The sequence below is a fragment of the Ilyonectria robusta genome, assembly GCF_021365365.1.
Source record: "Ilyonectria robusta strain PMI_751 chromosome Unknown BGZ61scaffold_4, whole genome shotgun sequence".
Classification (NCBI taxonomy): domain Eukaryota; kingdom Fungi; phylum Ascomycota; class Sordariomycetes; order Hypocreales; family Nectriaceae; genus Ilyonectria; species Ilyonectria robusta.
In genome coordinates, this window is record NW_025764438.1 from 2,283,652 (window position 1) to 2,304,350 (window position 20,699).

At 46.4% G+C, this 20,699-nt stretch overlaps 6 protein-coding genes across 6 annotated transcripts; 3 read left to right on the plus strand and 3 right to left on the minus strand.

Moving 5' to 3' along the window:
• Positions 1-81: 81 nt before the first annotated feature.
• On the minus strand, positions 82-3,610 carry BGZ61DRAFT_384601 (ankyrin repeat-containing protein; the record flags this gene model as incomplete). The annotated part of the gene is made up of 7 exons (XM_046242704.1): positions 3,297-3,610; positions 3,010-3,241; positions 2,903-2,962; positions 2,561-2,848; positions 2,285-2,510; positions 619-2,198; positions 82-213 (listed from the first exon to the last, which is right to left on the minus strand). Coding segments are annotated over exons 1-7 (2,805 nt in total), but the record flags the coding sequence as incomplete, so codon positions are not given.
• Positions 3,611-4,649: 1,039 nt separating this feature from the next.
• On the plus strand, positions 4,650-5,982 carry BGZ61DRAFT_474659 (uncharacterized protein; the record flags this gene model as incomplete). The annotated part of the gene is made up of 4 exons (XM_046248593.1): positions 4,650-4,769; positions 5,053-5,348; positions 5,585-5,668; positions 5,787-5,982. 4 exons carry the CDS (start codon positions 4,650-4,652, stop codon positions 5,980-5,982), a joined length of 696 nt encoding a protein of 231 aa, XP_046108833.1.
• A 5,984-nt stretch (positions 5,983-11,966) lies between these two features.
• BGZ61DRAFT_529251 (uncharacterized protein) lies at positions 11,967-12,613 on the minus strand (the record flags this gene model as incomplete). The annotated part of the gene is made up of 3 exons (XM_046253376.1): positions 11,967-12,206; positions 12,305-12,517; positions 12,575-12,613. 3 exons carry the CDS (start codon positions 12,611-12,613, stop codon positions 11,967-11,969), a joined length of 492 nt encoding a protein of 163 aa, XP_046108834.1.
• A 2,055-nt stretch (positions 12,614-14,668) lies between these two features.
• On the plus strand, positions 14,669-15,169 carry BGZ61DRAFT_474660 (uncharacterized protein; the record flags this gene model as incomplete). The annotated part of the gene is made up of 1 exon (XM_046248594.1): positions 14,669-15,169. One exon carries the CDS (start codon positions 14,669-14,671, stop codon positions 15,167-15,169), a length of 501 nt encoding a protein of 166 aa, XP_046108835.1.
• A 526-nt stretch (positions 15,170-15,695) lies between these two features.
• BGZ61DRAFT_445738 (fungal-specific transcription factor domain-containing protein) lies at positions 15,696-17,822 on the plus strand. Its single transcript, XM_046245119.1, has 2 exons — positions 15,696-16,219; positions 16,279-17,822. The coding sequence occupies exons 1-2, from the start codon at positions 15,742-15,744 to the stop codon at positions 17,424-17,426; spliced, it is 1,626 nt and encodes a 541-aa protein (XP_046108836.1). The 5' UTR covers positions 15,696-15,741; the 3' UTR covers positions 17,427-17,822.
• An 887-nt stretch (positions 17,823-18,709) lies between these two features.
• BGZ61DRAFT_344812 (uncharacterized protein) lies at positions 18,710-18,913 on the minus strand (the record flags this gene model as incomplete). The annotated part of the gene is made up of 1 exon (XM_046239737.1): positions 18,710-18,913. The coding sequence occupies one exon, from the start codon at positions 18,911-18,913 to the stop codon at positions 18,710-18,712; it is 204 nt and encodes a 67-aa protein (XP_046108837.1).
• Positions 18,914-20,699: the final 1,786 nt, after the last annotated feature.

A 20,699-nucleotide genomic window follows, 5' to 3' on the forward strand; every position in this document is an offset into this window, starting at 1 on the left:
GAGAAGCATCCTGACAATATCCTCTTTCTTATTCTTAAGAGCCCAGAAGAGGAGTGTCAGGCCTTCGGGACCTGTCGCATTGATGTCAACACGGGGGTGCTGGAGAATCATCTTGACAATATCCTCTCTCTTATTCTCAAGAGCCCAGAAGAGGGGTGTTCGACCTTTCGGATCTGTAGCGTTGATGTCGAGTCGAACATGGTTGAGGAGCAACTCGACGGTAATCCTGGGCCAGAATATCATAGCCAGAAATACGGGCTTCTGTCCGGCATCATTTACTGCATTTAGGTCGATATTGTCATGCTCGAGGAGCAGTTCGACCATAGACGGAGATGCACGTGAAGAGGAGGAAACCAAATGCATAGGCGTCCGGCCTGCATGGTCTTTGGCGTTGATATCGACGTTGCTATTCTCGAGGAGAACTTTCACGACTGCCTCTTGCCTGGCGACTATAGCGTAGCCCAGTGGTGTCTGGCTGAGGTCTTGTGTGGCGAGGTTGACATAGGCCATGCGTTCGTCGAGGAGCCACTTCACGATATCTGCCTGACCATGAGTTGAAGCTATGGCAAGTGACAATTCGTGAGCATTGGCATGGCTTTTGTTCGTGTCTTTCAACACCTGGTGTAATATCCCCTGCAAGCCCCATGCCGAGGCGGTGAATAACCAGGTCGACGGCCTTTTCTGATCCATGTTTGGGTAGCAACCCATCTTGTCGTACAACCCCGTCCAAAACAGTAGAAAGGACTCCGATGGCCATTTGAGCAATCCCATGAGATTCTCCTGGTTGGATTCTGTCGGATTGCCTTGTCTAACATGTGAAGGCCACGAGCTGACAGCGTACCGCAATAGAGGAAACCGATTTTCCAGCTCCTCCTTCGTGAGGGTCTCGGACTGAGAAATCTCTTTCATCTTCAAATAGCGGATACAGGATCGGGCTAAGCGCAGATGGCCACCAGATTCATTGGGCTTGGCAGAAAGCCTGTTGTCCAAAAAGAAATCCCGTACTGATTCGTGGATGAACTGAACAATGGGACCCTCCGAGTCGGTAGGTGGGATGATCTCAACTAAACCGCAGCCCAAAATCTTAATGCTCCATTCAATACTGTCGTCGAGAATAAAGTCTGTTGCACCTGCACACTTCTTCAATGACTTATGTGGGCTTTCGGCATCGACTGCCATGGCCCATCGTAGCTCATTTGGAGACAATGGTCTCGCAGCGAAGAGTATCCATTCTATCATGACCCACATGGCTGAGAGTCTTTCTTCGTCATAGATACCATCAATAACTTTGCGGTACATGTTGGACAACTCTTGAGGCATTCTCTGGATCTTCTTTTTGATGAGGGCTGGCGATGCTCGTTTCAACCTCTGGTCAACCACAATATCGCAAATGAGGCTCGCCCAAAGAAAGATACCATTGGCGCGTTCGATGATCAACTCCATAGCCTCAGACTGCTGGAGCATGTTTCTCCGAGAAAATCGTGCTCGAACAAAGCCCTCGATGTCTTTCTTATTCTCAACGTGCATCTTGATAGTCAGCTCATCCCTGGGGCTCCATATTGGCTGCTCGCGACAGGCAATGACCACGTTGAAGTGAAAGGGGCTTGGAGGGATGTTTGAGCACAATTCATCGATATATTCGAGCAGTTCCTCAGCTTGACCTTTGTCGCATTCATCCAGTGCGTCAATGGATAGGACTACCGGAACCTTCTTCAGAATTCTTGCAAGCGACGATTTGAAGAAGACTCTTAGCTCCCATAACTCCCACTCCCAATTTTCGTTCGGTTTGCCTATTACATCCAGTTTCTCTTGGAATGAGTCGATAAGCTCGGGTAGTTCTTCCGGGTAATTGTAGAGTAGCTGATGAAGCACTGCTCGGAAAAGTCCAATGCTTCTCTTCTCAAGATCATGGCCGCGATCATTGAAAAAGAACCGTAAACTTAGGGTCCCTGGTCCCTTGAATCCGGAAACCTCCTGGAGTGCATAACACAGCAGCGTAGACTTCCCAGACCCAGGCTTGCCCTTGATCCAGAGCGAGCTGCGGTCCAGGTCAACCCACTTCAGCCACACTTCATTTCTCAGTAACCATTTGCATGTGCCCTCAAGGAAGGGTTGGGAAGGGGGTGAATTGTAGCGACTGTTGATGCCTTTGAAACCAAGGGATTTCAAGCAGTCCAGGACTTGCCGCGAGAGTTGAGCTTGATCAATTAATCAGTAAATATTCCTAAGATATGCCTGTCCTGGATCTACGTACATGGTGTATTGGCGCCTTCATCGGATGCACGCCCCGCAAACCGTTTCGCCACGTCAGGTTTCGCCTTGTCAACCAACTTCCGGAGTATTCCCTTGACCGTTTCGTAGTTGCCATCGGCACCATTCTTATACTTCACCAGACCGCTATGATCTGCGGTGAGGGACACACTGTTCTCGTCGCACCCGGCCGTAGCAGATTGCTTATTGACAGTAATATATACATCACCGCTCATGACCACCTGCCCTTTGCTGTCAAGCTGAAGAACATGAGTTAGTTTGAGGTATTGGATTAAATGGGCCTTCTCACCTCTGGCGATGAACTCTGTTCTAGTTCATAGAAATTAACGAACTTATATTTTGCTCGACAGGTTGTTGCAAATCCTTCCTCAAGGACTTCCATGTAAATGGAAGGCATACGATCCCCATCGACAACAAGGTCATGTATCAGACCCTCGTTTGACTTTCCTTTGACAATCTCCTCCAGGTTGTCACTGCGCATACCCAGATGGGGTACGCCGAAGAAGAGGGTGGCGTAGCATGACGTTGCCAGATCCTTCTCTGAGGTCCCGGTTGTTTGATTTGCAAAAAGAAGTGCCTTGATGGATTATTAGCCTAACGCACGATAAGGGAATAATGAACCATCTCTCACCTGTTTTACAACGAGTCCACCTAAGCTGTGGCCAAGGAAAATGATTGGGCGGCGATTTGTCTGGGGAGGTTAGTTAGGGACCATGTCATGCATTAGGGGTGCCATACGCCATCCTCCTCCCGGAAAGCCATGATTTTGTCCAGCAAGGTCTTGCTCAAGGTCCGGATGGACTGTGTCAATTTTGTTTTCACCACAGGTGCCTTGTATCCGTAAGCCAAGACCCGGATGTTTGGGATATCGGTCGGAAGGAAGTCTCGTAGCCACACTTGGTCGTTGCCTGAAATCGGGGACATCCAAGATCCGAGCGCATGGCTCGCAAGACCGGGAACAGCCACGACACTGAAAGAACACTTAGTTAGTAAGGGGGGTAGTGAAGGAAGATTGGGGAGCTAACTCAACGTTGGCGCCCTCCCGAGCATCGTGTAAGGGGGTGATTCCATGAAACTCGTGGGAATACAAGTACGGGAGGTTGAGGGACTGGGTAACCTCTTCCAAACGTGTGCATAGATCGCTCCGAGGGATTCTGGTGGTCATGGTGACAGTAGCAGTAGAGTGAGTCTTGCCATGTCGCGCAATGGAACGTTTGAACACGGTGTCCACACTGCTTTTGAGGGTAGAGTCCTTGTCGCCAATGGACCGGATGTCTTGAATCAATTCGTCGGCGGTCGCAGTGTGGATCATCCGAACTTGAATGGTGATTTTCTTCTGAGGAGGAAGAGGAGGAGGGGTAGCATTCTTCGTGGAGAATGTCCCAAATCCCCAAAATGTCCAAAATAGGACAGGTAGACAGAGAACGAAAGCGTAGATGAGGTAAAGATTCGAAGACATAGTAGCCTGTTGCAATACCAGGTGATACGGCACCTGTCGGATGGAATTGAGAATGAATTTGGCGAGATCATCTATCACAAAATCGGATGCGGCGTGTAAAAAGATGGCAGGAAGGAAGAAATCAGGAGGGGACGGATGGGCGGGGAACGCCTGGTGTACAGGAAGCATGTCCCAGGTCGGGGGCCAAGCAAACGATGCCAGAAAAGGACGACTCATGCCACAATTCCTGGAGGGAGAGCGAACCAGCGTTTGAGAAAAGAATTGGCGCCCTGAGCAAATAACGCCTCGTCTGGGCATGCCCTGCGGGAGGCTGGAGGGCACTCCAAAAGTGATATCTTACACAAAAGTCGCCTCCCCCCTCACCTCACCCTTGTCGAAATGCGAGCTAAATAGACAGCAAAAAGCACTTCCTATTCATCAAATACGCCGTGGCTTTGCTTTAGGGGCAATAGTCACAGCCAGCTGAGGGCTAGCGGTTGGTGGTGCACCGTGGCCTGGGATTATCCGCCTGGCCAACAGAAGGAGACAGCACTTCAAATGCCGGTTTTTGGGATTCAGTAGGCACCATTGGGTTGCGGTGTTTTATTGAGACGAGCCTTAATTTGAAATGCTCCTCCGTAGTCTCATTGACCCCTGCTTGCCGTTCCGTGGCGGGCACTGGCGGCGACTGTTTGGTTACACACGGCGATGAAGAAGAGCCCCTAACCGTAGAGCTCATTCCGCACGGGTGCCAGGCTCCTGTTTGCACCGGAATTTGCGAGAGAACGTGAAGGGACTGGGAATCTTGTGGAAGGCTGAGTTGGCCACTTGACTCTGCCATCGACCATCGACTCTCCCACCGATCATCGACTCTCCCACCGTTCATCGACTCTCCCACCGTTCATCGACTCTGTCACCGACCACCGACCGAACCCTTTTCATGGCCAGCGACTGTAGTCTGGCATCGGCTACCGCCAAACTCGACTTCCCCAGAGATGGAGCCCTCTGTACCACCTTTTGGCCCGGAGTCCCAGCTTCTACCGGCGCCCAACGTTGGGCGGTATGTTCCCGGACACCCTCGTGTCCCCTTGGATGACACAACACTGCTATGGAACTTACTCGAGAAGGAGTTTTGTGCTGCCGACCTCGACCGAATTGCACCCTATTTGTGGTGCATGACGAAGCAAGACAGCAAAAACATTTCCGCACTGCACCGACAAAGAGTAAAGGGGCGAGACATCATCCTCACCGAGGATCCGAAGTTGCATCTCGTATGGATCCACGATCGAATATTCCTCAAACCACTCCCACAGTATCTGTCCTCCTATACATTTTGGCGACAGCACCTGCTCGATGACGACGACGATCCCCGACGAGCACACATCCGCCGCGCCGCGCTCGGCTTCCTTCGATCGTACTACTACATCATCCAATACGAATCCGACCTCCGTATCGCCCAGGATCCCAGCCTGTGCCTCGTTCCAGCCGCTTTCAATTGGGAGCAGTTCTGCGCTTTTACCTCGAACCTGGCCAATATACCGGATGACCAAGTCTCCCCCAGCGCTGACCTCAATTCAAGTATCAAGTCAAGTATATCAAGTAAGTCAAGTAAGTTGACCGCCCAATATATTTCAAGTAAGTAAGTCTAGGATGCCCCAAACTTAATTTACTTGAAATACTATATTTTATGGGTTTTCCTATGTGACGGCCCTAGAAGTGCCAAGGCCATTCAGAGCTCGTCGGCCTAAGGTGTAGGGTAATGAATTAGTATCGCCTTCCCCAGCTAATTGTACCAATGATAATCCAGGGATGCGGCAGGGGTGGCGCGGATTTATTATTTGTTCGCCCGTGTAGTCGAGATGTGTCACGGCCCAGGTTGAGACCAGGCGGTCACAACCGGCAGAACCATGACGTACCCACTTTTTCACCTGACACAGATCCCGAACTCACCCCGTATAAGTGAGCCCGGACGCTCGACTCACTTCCCCAGGATGAGCCACAAGATCGAACTCACTCTCACCCAGTGAGCCCGCATAAGCACCACTAGTATATAGACACTCTTTTAGCACTTTCATAGATGGATAGCCTCACCAGCTATCAACACACTTGGTTACATTGAATCTACTATTCTACCATTACCAGACCGTGACCTACATTGTTCACTACGACGTCCTGATCCACTCGATCATACACCTCACGCCTCGGACCTACCCTATACCCCTAGGTTAGACCCGACCGTCACAAGATGTATTGCACCTAACTTTAGAACCTAAGTCGTCCCTCTATAAGTAGTATCCACAATCCGCAATCTGCAATCCGCTAATAATCCGCTATACCTATAGCAGCAAAATAGCAGTTACTAGAAATACTCCTAGGGGTTAGCAGTTAGTACAAATTGCTAAAATAGCAGCTTAATGCTGTATCTATTAAGGCTGAATCTAGAAGAACGACTCTTGCTAACCTCCCAACAGTCCAGATCGGCTACAAGAAGTATATACCAGAGGAGTATATTACTAATAAGAATCGCAAAGGCCGGTAGAGCTGGATTCAAGCCTATAGATTCTTCCTTATAGAAGTCAGCCCTAATTTGCAGATATTATAGACCTACTGGGTTTACTTGAAATATAATAAATATAGAAAAAGCTTATTATTTATTGCAATAAATACTATATTATTAATTAAGTATCTTTAAAGGTATATAGTATCTATATAAGTCCGATATTTTTTTTTTTTAGTATCTTACTTAATATAGGTTCTATATAATTACTAAGGTAGATAGCAATATAAATAAAAATTCATCTTGCGCTAATATTCACCCCCCTTTAAAATAGCACTACCTAGAGCTTTTTATAGTAAGATCTAATATTAATAAAGTAAAGAAGCTAATAGTTAGCTAGATTATTACTATTAATCTTCCTTTTATAGTACTATTAAATCTATACTTATAATAAATACTTAACTTATATAATATATCATTAGTAAAAGAGATATTATAAAGCTGGCAGTTAGTATATAATACTATATAGAAATTATTTAAGATAAAGAAGGGAGTAATATTAAGCTAATTAAAAAAAGCAGTTATAAGAATTAGCTTTAGCTTTAATATATAGACTTCTCCAAACTAGTATACTTTCCTTAGCCTCCACACTTACTACCTCGACGCCTTCTATTAAGTCCAATTACAACTTCTTGCCCTATACTATATATAGGGAGCTTATTCCAGAGATAACCAAGCAACAATAATATACAACATCTTCAGCAAGTACAGGATACAAGATCGGATTAGCGCGGGTATCTACAACAATATCTCGTCCAATAATATATACTTAGCTAGCCTCTATTATTAACTTTCTCCTGTAATAGCTAAGGAGGATATTAAAAACCATTAAATATAGTACTTTGGGTATATTATTAACCTTATAGCTCGAGTATTCCTCTAGAGGAAAGATTCTGACTTATTTAAGCGAGAAGCCTTTACTAAGACGGCTTTTTAAGTTAAAGAGTATAAGCTTTAACTTTAGCAGAAATAGGGAGCAGTAAGTAAGCTGCATAATATTATCCGGTTTATTAGAGCTTCTCTATAATAGTAAGAGTTAATAAAATCTCTAGTATACAACTAGCATAATAAAAATAGCTATTAACTCTTTAAAAAGGAGTAAGCTGCTATTAACCTCAAGCTAATATAAAATAATAAAACCAAATAGAATTTAACTTTTCTAATAATTTAGTATATTATTTACAAATAAGAGTAAATTAACTATTTCATTATATATCTCAAAATAAAAATAGCAAAGCCCTAATAATAGATACCTATCCAAAATCAGCTTTTACTATAAAACTAGCTTCTATTAGTAAAGATATAGAGTCTACTTAAACTACTCTATAAGATTACTATAAGATACCAGGATTAAGCTAAAGAAGGCTATTATAGTACTTTATAAAAAGTAATAATTAAAATGGAATATTTACTTAACTTCTTTAAGAAGTAAAAACTGATATTCTTACTATCTAATAGTATTACTAATAAGCTATAGAATACTAAAGTCTTAGTAACTATAAGTATAGCTTTCTAGTTTATATTTACTTATCTTTTATACCTATTTTACTAATAGTTTCTTAGAATATAATACTCTATAAGTTAATTAAAATTATAAATATAAGAAATACTTACTATAGCATATTTAAGATAACTATATAGGTATATTCTTATAAACTAAAAATCTTAATAATAACTACTAATAATATATATAAATCTCAATTAATAACTATTAGTCAAAGCTTAATAAGTATTATATTCTCCTTAGCTAATTACTACTTTACCGAGCTATTATTATTCTTCACCTATACTAAAATATATCTTAGCTTAAGGTAAACTAAACTAGCTATAAGTAACTAGTATAGCTATAAAATACTAAGAATAGTATTCAGAAATTCTTTAAATAACAATATCTATATAAGAAGCAGTCTAAGATAGTAAGAACTATAATAAAAAAAGTAATATAATAAGATAAAGCCAGTTAATTTAACCAGTAGATATAGAGCTATAATTAGTATATAATAGAAGAAGAAGATAAGCTTGGAGTTTATATAAGACAAGGGCTAGTCTAGCAAGAGAATTTAAACCCCATTTTATAGTAGAGGGATTATTAAGAAAAATATCTACATCTAAGTAAGTTTGCCCTTAATATCCTGGTAATTCCTGCTATATCTATTAATCCTAAGCGGATATTTAGTATTATAAAGTTAATAGTAAGCTTGTAAAGGTATAACTTAAGCCTCAAGATAATAGAGGAAATACAGTACCTACAGAATTGGCTAGGCTATTAAGCGATCACTATAGGCGAGGTTATTAGCTTTAGTGGGGACCTAATGGGTTGGGATAGAGGGGAGGCGTGAGAGTACCAATTGCTTCATCCTAGCCTCAGGTCAGCGCTTTCAATTCAAGTATATCAATTCAATTCAAGTTAAGTAAGTTCATGGACGATTTTATTTCAAGTAATCAAGTTAGAGCCCCGAACTTGACTTACTTGAATTGAAATCAGCGCTGGTCTCCCCTCGCTACGCCTACGGCGAGATCCGTCTCACGAGACTCAACTCCTGGGCCCCGCTCCTCATCGGCAAGATGGACTTCCAGCGAGCCGAGTATCAATATGGAGCCTACTTCGCTGGATTTTACGGACCAATATTGTTTGTTACCTGCGTTGTGTCGGTCATTTTGAGCGGGCTCCAAATCGTCGCCACGGTGGAGCAGGAAGATGGTCGGGCAACAGAGACGGCGCTGTGGATCAGCGTCATAGCCATCGTGGGCTGCTCCAGCTTGCTCTTCTCGATGTGGTCGCTTCTAGTGTTCAAGATTGCAAAGGAGTGGAGATTTGCGCTTCTAGATCGACGTCGACTGGGGAAGGAGAGGCAGGGCGTTTCCGTGTAAGTTGGGAGCGGCCAGCAGCTCTCGGTCTGTGGTATGGGGAATTGGAACGGGCGATGGTATGCGGAGGACGCGAATGATCGACGTTTTGGATTGTTGGATAGATAGTTGGTTCTTCACTTCGTCTGGGTCTAGGACCTCGTCCCCGACCAGCTCTTTCACCCTTACACCCAGTTTAGTTCAAATCTGTCTTAGGCCGGATCTTCCTGAATCACGCGCGCTCACCATTCTTATCGTCTGTTAATTGGGTGGGGTAATGGTATGCTGGCCTCTTCCTCAAGTTACCACAACACACTCTCGATTTAACATGTCACCTACCATGATTTGTCCATACAGCAATTGCTCACATTCCCCTTCGCCTTACGATTTAGGCCTGAACTAGGATTCCAGGTAGTCCCTGTGTAGCACTTCTGCCACTGCTACGATTGTCGAGAACCACCTCAAGTTCTCAATGCCTTTTTGCCATGAGCTCCGGTGAGCGATGGTTCCTTTCTTGAAGGCAATCAATATACAGTTCATAGATACAAGAGATACGGGACTAGAATAAATAAAAGAGAGATTCATATTTTAGCTACGTTAGATACAGTGGTAGACTAGAAGACCCGCCCGTGAACACGTTTGGTAGTCCCAGTTGCCCACCAAAGATTCCTACCTCATCCACCATTTCTCTTCCATTTCACGTAACTTCTCGCAGTCCTTGATATGATCCAAAAAACCAGCCTTTGATCGTGCTCTTTCTGACATCCCACGAAAATATCTAATCTGATCGTAGCCCTCAGGTACAAATGCCGATAGCTTGCAGGGACGGTTGAAATGGTTTCTGCTTGCAACTTTGCAAGCCTGGCACCATATCCCATTCTCAACGGCTCCATTGGGTCCAAGTGAGGGGAAGTGGAAATACTTTAGCGCATGCCGTTCTTTGGAAGGCTGCTCCATTGGTTTCGGTCTTCGAAGAAGGTCTTCATTTGTAGAGTGATTGGATAGAGGGGCTCGCATGTACGGAGTCCAGTATGGGTCCCAGTGAAAAATGGGCTCTGGCCAACCGCAACCCCATTCTTTGACGTAAAGTTCCTTCACCATTCTTGCACTGGCAAGAGGAATGAGACGAGCGGAAAGGGTTAGTATGTTGATAGACGGTAAAGTATCGAAATCCTCCTCCATTACGCCAAAGAAGCGCACTGCATCTTCAAAAGAGATTAAGGCTAGGGACGGGTTTTCTTCCAAACAAAGGAAGCAACATCTTTCGGCAGTTACAATAAAAATAAAAGCCCCATATTCTGTGCAATAAGCACATTGCTGAGAGTGAAGTGTTGCGCTCAGTTGACGAATTGAGTGGAGGCCTATGGCGCCTCTCGCCTTGAGCCCCCCTAAAGGTTTTGATGCATATTGAACCAGTTCTTTGTACTCAGGTATATTTGTGACAGTTTGTCTGGTCAATTTAGACGCACAAGAGAATCGAAAGGCGGACTCTATATCGAGCATATTGATGACTGTATTTACAGCCTCGGTAGGGAGTACAAAAGTAGGTGAAAAGGTAATGATTTTCTGGCACCCCAAATACTTCAGCAGGCGGTCTAGCCAATTGATCAGGTTTTGAGGATGAAGCTTATCGGAAAAGAACCTGGAGAATCCGTCATGAATGCCAACAGAGGTATAGTGTTGAGAATTTGAACGACGCCGCACCCTAATAAACTCGTCAAGTAGATCATGTCGATATGAGCCGTATTCAGTGTGAGATTGGCTCGAACATACGGGTGGAACCCGGGGGTGTTCAATACCCCAACGAAATTTGCTTTCATCCTCGGGTTTTCCAGGCGGCATGTTCTCGCCGCTGTAAAATCGACAAGAGCGTCGATTAATGAGGTCCTGTTCGGGATCCGGATTGTTAAACAACATCATGTGTAGTAAGGATAGATGCAAAAGTGTCCGTATTGTGTTATGAAAAGGTGAGTGGCTGATAATGAAACCATGGAGAGAGATACGAGTATTTGAGCAAAAATGATGTCGCGTAGGATTATACCACTGTGCTAAGGGAAGAAATACCGTGAAATCGCGAGAGATGAACAAAGCAATGATCAAAGGAATAGTGAAAGAAATCGTCAAAGGAACAGTGAAAGGAACTTCTATAAGAGTATCCAAAGACAAAGCCAAAGGAGGATCAAGGCATCAAGTGATGTATTCATTGAAAAGTCCCTAGTGAGGGAAGAACCTGTTTGCGACGCTCTTGAAAGTGAGGAGGCCACTGCCGCGCCAGCCGCTGCACTGGCCTCTATGTCGGGCACTGCACACAGAAACAACCTGGCATCTAGGTGATAGTAGCCTTTATGGCTATTCCAAAGAACACGTGAACTTGTCTCCCTGAAAGAGAAATCGCACAGCACAGACGGAAAACGTCAGTGTCATGGCCGGCGTTGATGGACGCTTTGGTAGAATCATGACGTCCCCTCCTTTGTACTTGACATCAATTAATTATGTTGGAGCGTTGCAACCGTAACCCTCCAACGCATCTCAGCCCTACGGTATATGGCTGGAGCGCCATCGTTCCATGGTGAGCCAACCTGAAGTGCCAGGCCATGTACGCAACTCTTCCTATTGAGGATCGGGGCGGCAGCCTGGATCTCTGTGGCTTGGCGAATCACCAATGATTCGTGTGTGTCATCTGTGATCAGCTCCGGGGGAGGTCCGGCGGCCAAGACGTGGTACTCTAGAACACGAGCTGGTTAGTGTAAACGTGATCGCCAATCTGACTGCAATCTTTTGCTCTGATAGCTTATATGTTCTTTCTTTGAGTGTACTTACAGTGGTAAAATCGGAAGCTTCACCAATGAAAGATTAATCTAGCATAAACTTGGACATGACCTTGTCATTGATAGAATAGACAAGCTCAGCAGGGATGGGAAGAAGGGTTGTGTAGATGCCACCATTATCCCCGGACGCGCCGACGGAGATCTTCTTGGTAGGCTCCTTGGAAATGCAGTCCAAGACATATTTAAGCCGACCTCCAGTGGCACGCTTCATGTCGTGCACGACCGTCGTAGAGATGTTATCGAAGACAACATCAGCACCAAGGGCCTTGACATAGTCGAAATGTTTGGGCATACAGTAGTGATGACTTCAAGAGTAGACAGCTTAGAAGCTAAGGTTGTTTGAGACGAGGAACTGCAAGTCACCTTTCGCAGTAATATAAAAGTGCTATCCTCGTAGCGCACAGCATTCGAGCCATGGGCGAAACCAGCGACCCGAGCACCCTTTTTGAGTGCTTTAATGACGCTGGAGCCGACTTTGTCTACCCCACCAGCAGAATCACAACCGACACGGGGGCCGAGCGATGCGAAGTAGTCGATGTGGGGAACATCAGTAGGGTTGATGATGAAGGCTTTGACCTAGACCATCATGTAATCGTCTCGAAGTTTTGGAATGGATGCTTCGACAAGCTGGACGTCGCTAGGAGACTGGATGGCGATGGCGGGGTTGGCCATTTTATGAGTGTTGGGTGGAATGATGCCCAAAACTCGATGATGGACAGGATGTGTAAACTCGATGATGAACACACTGGAAGTGATGAGTTTAAGCTTAGATAGAACCAAAAAAACTTCCCCTCCACGCTGAGTTGCAAAGATGTTCTGCCACGGCGGTAGGTCTGGGACGCTATCCACCTTGCGTGTGCCGTATTGCACTGGCTCGTTCACCAATCAACCCCAGATCAGAAGACACTTCACATCTATGATTGCTAGTATTGTTGTTTCACGTTTAATGTCAGTGACAACTCTTTTCAAGCTTATGATACCATGACATACTGGCGTTCTAATTCCCAGTCGCAGAAAATTGTTGTAGTGGCCGCACGAGCTATGTCGCGTGGATGGCGGGTTCGTCTGGACATAGATACATGAACAATTCGTTCCAAGCTATATTGGACGGTTTAAACAATGATTCCAGTCTCGGGGCGCGGAATTAGTTTCGATAGCTCAGAATCAGCAGACTAACATGATTTTAATCTGCTGAGAGAGGAGAGGGTTGACAAACCCAAGCGGATATAGAGGGCAGCCATACCCGCACCACCGGTGGTGCAAATAAGATCGCACCACCGGTGTAGCAGCTACAGCGCCTACATGCCCTAATCTTCCAGCAGCTACAGCGCTAATAGCGCTCTAACCTCCCAGTAGCTACAGCGCCTATATGCCCTAATCTTCTAGCAGCTACACTATCTATAGCATCCTAATCTTCTAGCAGTAATAATATATGTAGCATTTTAATCTTCCAGCAGCCATAGTATCTATAGTATTTTAAGCTTCTAGAAGTTATAATATTTTAAAAGATTAAAATACTATAAATACTATAGCTACTAGAAGATTAGAATACTATAAGTACTGTAGCTACTGGAAGATTAGAGTATATAGGCGCTGTAGCTACTGGAAGATTAGAGTGCTATTAGTATTGTAGCTGCTAGAAGATTAGGGTATATAGGCGCTGCAGCTGCTGGAAGATTAGGGCATGTAGGCGCTACCGGTGGTGCGGGTATGGCTGCCCGGATATAGAGCACTGCTATGTGTAATGGTGTGCTCCAATCCTGAAGACAATTATTAAAAATACACCTAAGGAAGAATTTTATAAGCTGGGTCATGGCATTTCTTATTACCCATAGTCTTGGTCTTTATGCCTAATGCTCATTTATTGTACTTATTATGTCAGGTTTAATAATAAGATAGGTAACTGTTAACAGGTAACAGTTAAGAATATAGGCTGACTGTGCTACTAGGTACATTAATTTGCACGAAGTTCAGCTGCATGGACTTATACCTATGTGCGAAGAGAAATGCTCTAGTTTTTACAGTTCAAGAAATCCATTACCTTTTTCATCACTGCTTCATGTGCAAGAACAGCGTAATATCATCAAACCCTGGACTCGCGAATTTGCACACCATCTGTCTCATGCTAATCGACTTCGCTCGTCTAAACAAGAATCCTTGGGACATGGAGGAGGCAGTGGCGGCACGGTCAGAGACGAATCCCATGGATTCTTGTGGCGGTAGTTCTGAACGTAATCCACTGCTCATCGCCATGAAGGTTGGCGCTCCTGGATGCTCGTTTAAATGTTCAATACCGTGAACATCATCGTGTACAGTACCAAAAGCTCAAAAAAGCCATTCAATTCAGTCCCGGATGCCTTCTACATCATCATACATAACACTGCTGGTACTGTCATATTGACGGCGAGGGAGTATCAGTTGCGAAATGGGATGGATAGACGTACTGAATCGATCGCCGGGGCATATCTCGATGACCGAAAAGGTCGTCCTAACTGAACAAACTTTGCTTGTCTAATTTAAATTCCTTGGGCAAAGAAAACTCTGTGCATGACCTTGACGGCCACTTGCCTTTATAAAGTCACGGACCGACGTGCTTCTGGACTTACTCTTCACTTTCTCCCATCCATGCAAATAATTCACCTGTGGTAACTACTCAGCTGCAGCCCTTTTCCTTCACATCAATTAAAAACTATACCTCACCACAACAGACCCCAATACTACCTCGACATGAAGGCCGCAATCATCTTCACGGCCATTGCGGTCACCGTCCCCGGATCGGTTCTTGCCATCCCCATTGTGGGGCCAGATGGCTGCATTCCGCCGAGCCACAACTTGGACCGACCTACCAACTACATTGAGGGCCACAGAGTTGAGGCCAAGCCAGCAAAAGACCATGGTGTGAAGATCGACATCACCGTGAGCTGTGAGCCGCCGAATAAGTGCAAAGAAACGGGACCAAAGAAGACGGGCACGGAAACCTCGGACACCCATTCTCCCTTCTCTTGGTATGCGCTAAATCGCTGGGCTCGGGGCGTTGACGAGGGCAGCAAGAAAGATCAGCCCCACGTACCCAACCCGAAGAGTAGAGAATGGGGCCTCCAGTACGATAAGAAGCTCCCACCCTTGCAACAGGTGGAAAGCAAGGATGGAAACAAAAACGAGGATGGCCCCCAAGGCCGGACTCGGAAGTTCCCCGGAGTTGCCGGCATAATAGAAGTGCCCTATTAGCGCCCGGTCCCTTCGCGTAGTTGCAGGGGTGGTTTCATGGTGGACAGCTAGGATGCCTCGGCAAGTTGGGGATTTGGGGACGCTATCGGTCATACATGGAATTCGACAACGGGGCACATCAAGTATGTACTGGGACTCAATCCGTAAACTCTACAGCCAGTAATTCCGACTTTAATGCTTTATTTTATTCGGCCTTTGCGTGCGTTAGGATTTTGCACCGTCGCTGGGAAAACTTTTGCTTTTCTGCGCTGCGAGGACATTGAGGTGCGTGGTATTGTGGAGGGACATGTTGTGGGTCGGCGAGCAGGTGAGGGATGAAAGAGAAGAAGGCTAAGTTTATCATGGATTGTCGAAAACCCATTTTCGTCATTTCACCAATACAGACCTAACCTGGTGTCTGAAACCGAGCTGGTGTTGTCAGTGGATGGTGTAAGTGAGCCGAAGGGTGTCACGTGGCTCCAAGTCACCGGCCTAGCTTACTCCGCGCCTGACTAGCCTCATCAATTGTCCGCAGCCTCCGCATCAACATCCAAACCTCGGTTTTTTTGGTGACGGCCAGTTCAACATGCACTATGTCGAGGGCAAGTGGCTCCCGGAGTCGGAGCGGCTGCTCCAGTTGTCGCCGCCGGAAACGCCGATGTGATGAGGAGAAGCCCGTCTGCCAGAGCTGCCGCAGGTTAAAGTCTGATTGCGTGTATCCGATCACCGGATCTGCGTCAAACCCTCTGAAGTTCGTTGTGGCCACATCACCAGACCACTACATCATCCCCGTCGAAGAACAGACTCGCAAACCAAGATTTCTGCACCTCTCGTCCCACGAGCTAGGCAGCCTCTGTCCTAGATTTGCGGATACCGCGGTTGCGGAGAAAGGACCTGGCGAACCCGGCCACGTGGAAGGGGACCCTGATGTTGCTCTCATACTCCCAGATGGACCGCAATGGGACAGCCAACTCCAATTGAGCCATCAGATGCCTCGCCACATGACGCGGTTTATATTCAACGATGGGCGAGAACCCCTCTGGACTGTCGAGGCCGCCCTCATGCAATATTGTGAGTGAAGTTACCTCCTCACCCGGACCCTTGGAGACCGCTCCTCTGACCACCCCCAGATGCTGAAGTTGTCAGCAGTAGCAAAGTCTATGTCCAGACTGATCGGAATTCCTTCCGCACCTCGGTCATGCCACGGGTGTTGTTTCACCAAGGTCCTTTGCTCTTCACCGTACTCGCTATGAGTGCTGCTGAATGGGGACAGAATTCTACTGGGAATGGAAGAGATTATCGCGCACTGTCAGCCCGTTACAAGGTGCAAGCACTACATGAACTTCAGCTTTGCCTGTCGGACTCTGGAAACTCTGAGGAGAACCTTTTGACTTGTGTCCTCTTGGCCTCGTTGGAAATTGCCGAAGGGTCACGCCCGACCTGGCTCAGGCACTTACAGGGGGCGCTTGCTCTTCTCGACAATTTTTCCACATCGATTGACCCAGCTGTGGCAAAATTCGCCGTCCAGTATTTCCGCTTCAGGTACATCCTATTGGAAACAACGCAGCCAAAGAAGATCGCTCTAACGACGAGTTCTAACCCACATGCCGTGTCCTATCACCATGCAATAAACCATATTGCAGAGGCAGAATATGCTCTGCCACTTATTCAAGGCTCAGAAAGCCTGGTAGATGAACACATCGGCTGTTCTATGGAATTGGTCGACATTATCAACCAGACATCGGCTTTATCTTTGGCAACCGATCCATACATCGACCAAGATATGTTACTCGACCAGTGCCATACGGAATGCGAACGCCTGGAGCGCAGACTCTTGCAGCTTTCACCGGAGATTGTCGACATGAGCAACGACTACCTACTAAAAAGTGCAGAGTCGTTCCGGGTCGCTGCTCAAATCTATCTCCGACTCACATGTCTCGATGCTTCAATAACCCAGCCATCGATTGTAGAGCCACACAAAGAGCTTCTGTCCTGCCTCTCTGATATCATCGTCGAGGGCGAATCTCGTCGGTCATTCCCCATGTGGCCACTCTTCATCGCCGGGTGTGCTTGTTTTTCAGACGAACAGCGTAAAACGGTGCTTGGTCTGTTCTCCATTCTAGCCAGCAAATGGCCAATAAGCAACATTTCGGCCGTGTGGAAGGCAGTGCGGACCGTGTGGCACACTCGGGATCTCGCCGTATCACCTGCATCGTGCAAAGAGCAGGACTGGCAGGACGTCATCCACAGATTTGGATGGAAACTTTCGCTGTCATAAATATGCCTATCAGCTCGTTACATGTTGTGATTCTGCCCGTTAATCTACAATCGAGCTCTCAAAACCGTGTTGCTCTCCGCTTCAAGCTCTGACAGTTCCTTCGCTGTGCCAGCTCTACGACTTACAGCGTCGCCCCAGTTGGAACTCTGTTTCTCAGGGCTATTTCACTGCCAGCGCTGTAGTTCTTGATTCCCTTTTTTGCAAGGTCCAGAAACTATCTTCTAAATACCGGCATCGTTTTGAATGCATGCAGCATGACTCGAGTCATCCGGCAAAAGAACCAGGCTATTCTGGGTGCCGGACACGTAATCGATGCAGTATTCCGAGTCCTGTGTGTCAACACATCTTGCGATCGACAAAAAGGCGGTCGGCCATCCAGGGCAACGTCTTGCGGAGCAACCTTCATAGCTTCTGCTTGCCCTCTAACGGGATGAAGTCGTACATCGGGCCTTTAGAGGGGCTTGCCAGTGGAAGCGAGGTGCCACCGCGCATGTTTGTATAACCAGAGCCGAGAGAACATTACTTAAATAGACGTGTGGAAGGATTCGGCTCGGAATAATTGTCCAAGTTTCGGACGTTTGTGACAGGGAAGCCGCACAGGATGTTACACTCCTCCTAAGTGATGACACATGAGCGACGGACTAGCACCGGGCCACACCAAACTTGTCAGACGGAGATATGGACTCCAATAACGCTACCGCAAGTGGAGCGATCATTCCCTTTTGCCAAAGCGGTATTGCGACAAAACTTGTCCAGAACCTGGACGAGGGACTACCCAAAGACGTCAAGAGCACATATTTTTATGGAAGCCGAGTGCTCGACCTCACCTGCCGTCGTGATCGCTGCAGCGACCGGACTGGTCGTAACGGAGGGAAATGACTTTGCCAGACTTGTCGCCAAGCGAAAGCCGCATCCCCCGAGAGACACAGTACAAGTACACTGCTCGCAGAGTGTTGTCAGAATGCTTGTATCCACCTGCGGGATTGAAGTAGTCCTTGAAGGCATGGAGTGAACCAGAGAATTACCACCCGTAATCCTTGAAGTCTTTGACTGTGCTCAAAGACTTGATCCCGAATGTTAGACTTGAATGCTTTGATATCTTGCCAATATATTTTAAAGACCATTGACTACCTTCTGAGGTGTCCAGCCAGATGTGGCGACGATGTAATTCGTCCGATGGTAGTCAAGACCGAAGAGAGGGGTCTTATATCCTTCCTCGGCGTCTCGTAAGAGCCCGGTTAGAAACCGGAATTATGCATCGACGATGGGTTTTAAGAAAATACCTAGGTCGAATAAGTGCAAAAGATGTCCTGGTCCTCTGCTCGAACGACCTTGTTGAGGTCAGCTGCTGCAGAGTGCCGCGAATGTACTTTTTTGTCCCGCTCAAAGGCTGCAATGTTCGTGTAGCCCGCTTCCGCAAGGCGAAGAGCCGTCGACAGCCCCAAGGCGCTGCGACCGAGAAACACAATTGAGGCGACTTTGTTCATGATAAGTGGAACTTGGAATGGTGAGGATAAGTTTAAGTATGGAGAAGTGATCTCCATCTCACGAATGCTTTTATGTCCTATTCCACTACTGGCTCCACGTCGGATAGACTACTGACACTCATCCTGATCGTTCGCTGGGTGGAGAGTTGACAGGAGAACAAGGGGCACATGTCAAGCGAATACCGAATAATGGAGGCTGGAATTCGGTAGGTTGGCGTCAGAAAGATAATAACACTGATACTCAGCGACGAATCCAGACTGTCCTTGATTTGCATCTGCAGTTCCGAGCTCTCGCTGAGTCATTGTGAGCTTGAATGAGCTTCTCGTGGCGCAACAAGGTGTCTAGTCTCGACCACCTAAAACCCAAAGATCACAGCAGCAAGCAAAATTTCACCCGGTCACCTCGGCAAATTGCCCTGTACGGCGGCCAGATAATTTGGAGAATCTTTAGATTGGTGATGGATCCAATACGCCTAGGTCGATCAAGAGATAAGTAATTAATCAAATGGTCTGATTTCAATTGATAATTATATTGATAATCTTTTTCCCCCACCCCCTCTTTTCTAAGAGGGGCTTCTTCTATTAACCTCGCCACCTATGATGTCAATCTCGCCACTTATGACTAAGATCAGGATATTGACATATCAGAGGATTGCGTCAGACGAGGGTCAATCCAACAATTGGTTTATATCTAAGTATTGAAAGATGAGAGGATGGAAGCTAGGCAATTCCACCTGGGAAGCAGATGAACAGACTTTCCCATCGACACTGCCGTCACATTTATATTATACTTCCTTTAGTGCATTGCGTTTTACTCTGCCTCTTCCTTCGATAAATTGTAATCAAATAGCATTCTATTACACAATAACCTTGTAAAAATTATATCCGACAGATATCAGAGTCTAATTTACGGTTATAGCCAGCAGGCTGAAGGCACTGTCGGCCTCCTCAAGCATTTATACAAAACATCGACCTCTTCTATTACAGAGGAAGACTGTTTTTAAGACAACTCAAGAAAAGTTTACAGCAGGATTAAACTTCCACTAGAACACAATCTAACTTCTTGAAGTGTCTTTCCGTCTCTACTAAGTAAGCGAAACGGGCATGAAAGTACGGGCCTGGAAGAGGTATTGTAAGTTACTCGTCACGGCACAACTGCCGAGTCAGACCGCCTGACTTGGTGTTAGTCCGGTGACATTACTAAAGTTTATCTACGAAGATCGTATGGATTTATCACCTCGTATTAACAAGCCTTCGATGATTCGCAAGCCAGGCCGCGCGGGGTCAAGCGGGTAGAGCTTCATCTAGTCCTTCATTTGTTGGTATTCTCAGTGGCTGATAATCGCAGCACGGATGAGTTGTCTTCCGTTGATTGCATTTGGCGCTAAAGAACCAACGGTAGGATTCCACGTCAACTCAGTGTCTCGTGGCTGGCGGTAAATGGTGCAGACATCGCAGGAATACTACCGCATATGGAATCCTTCTGGAGGACACCACTCCAGCTAATGCCATTCAAGCTACGGAGGGCGTTATAAATAGACGTGGCGCTCGCCAAAGCAGGGGTCCCCTCCAAGGGTTTACTAATTTAATGCTTTCAGTCCAATAGATCGCGTCCATCAGCAGCCACGCTTGTCAAGAAAAGCTTGATTCAACTGCTGAAGTTGAGCGAGCGAATAGCACAAGCACTGCTTCATAGTCGAGAATACCGGCTACCAGGTGCCGAGTCGCCGAGTCGTGGCTGTGCAACCTCGTCATCTTGAGGTCAGAGTCACATGCGACACGCTTC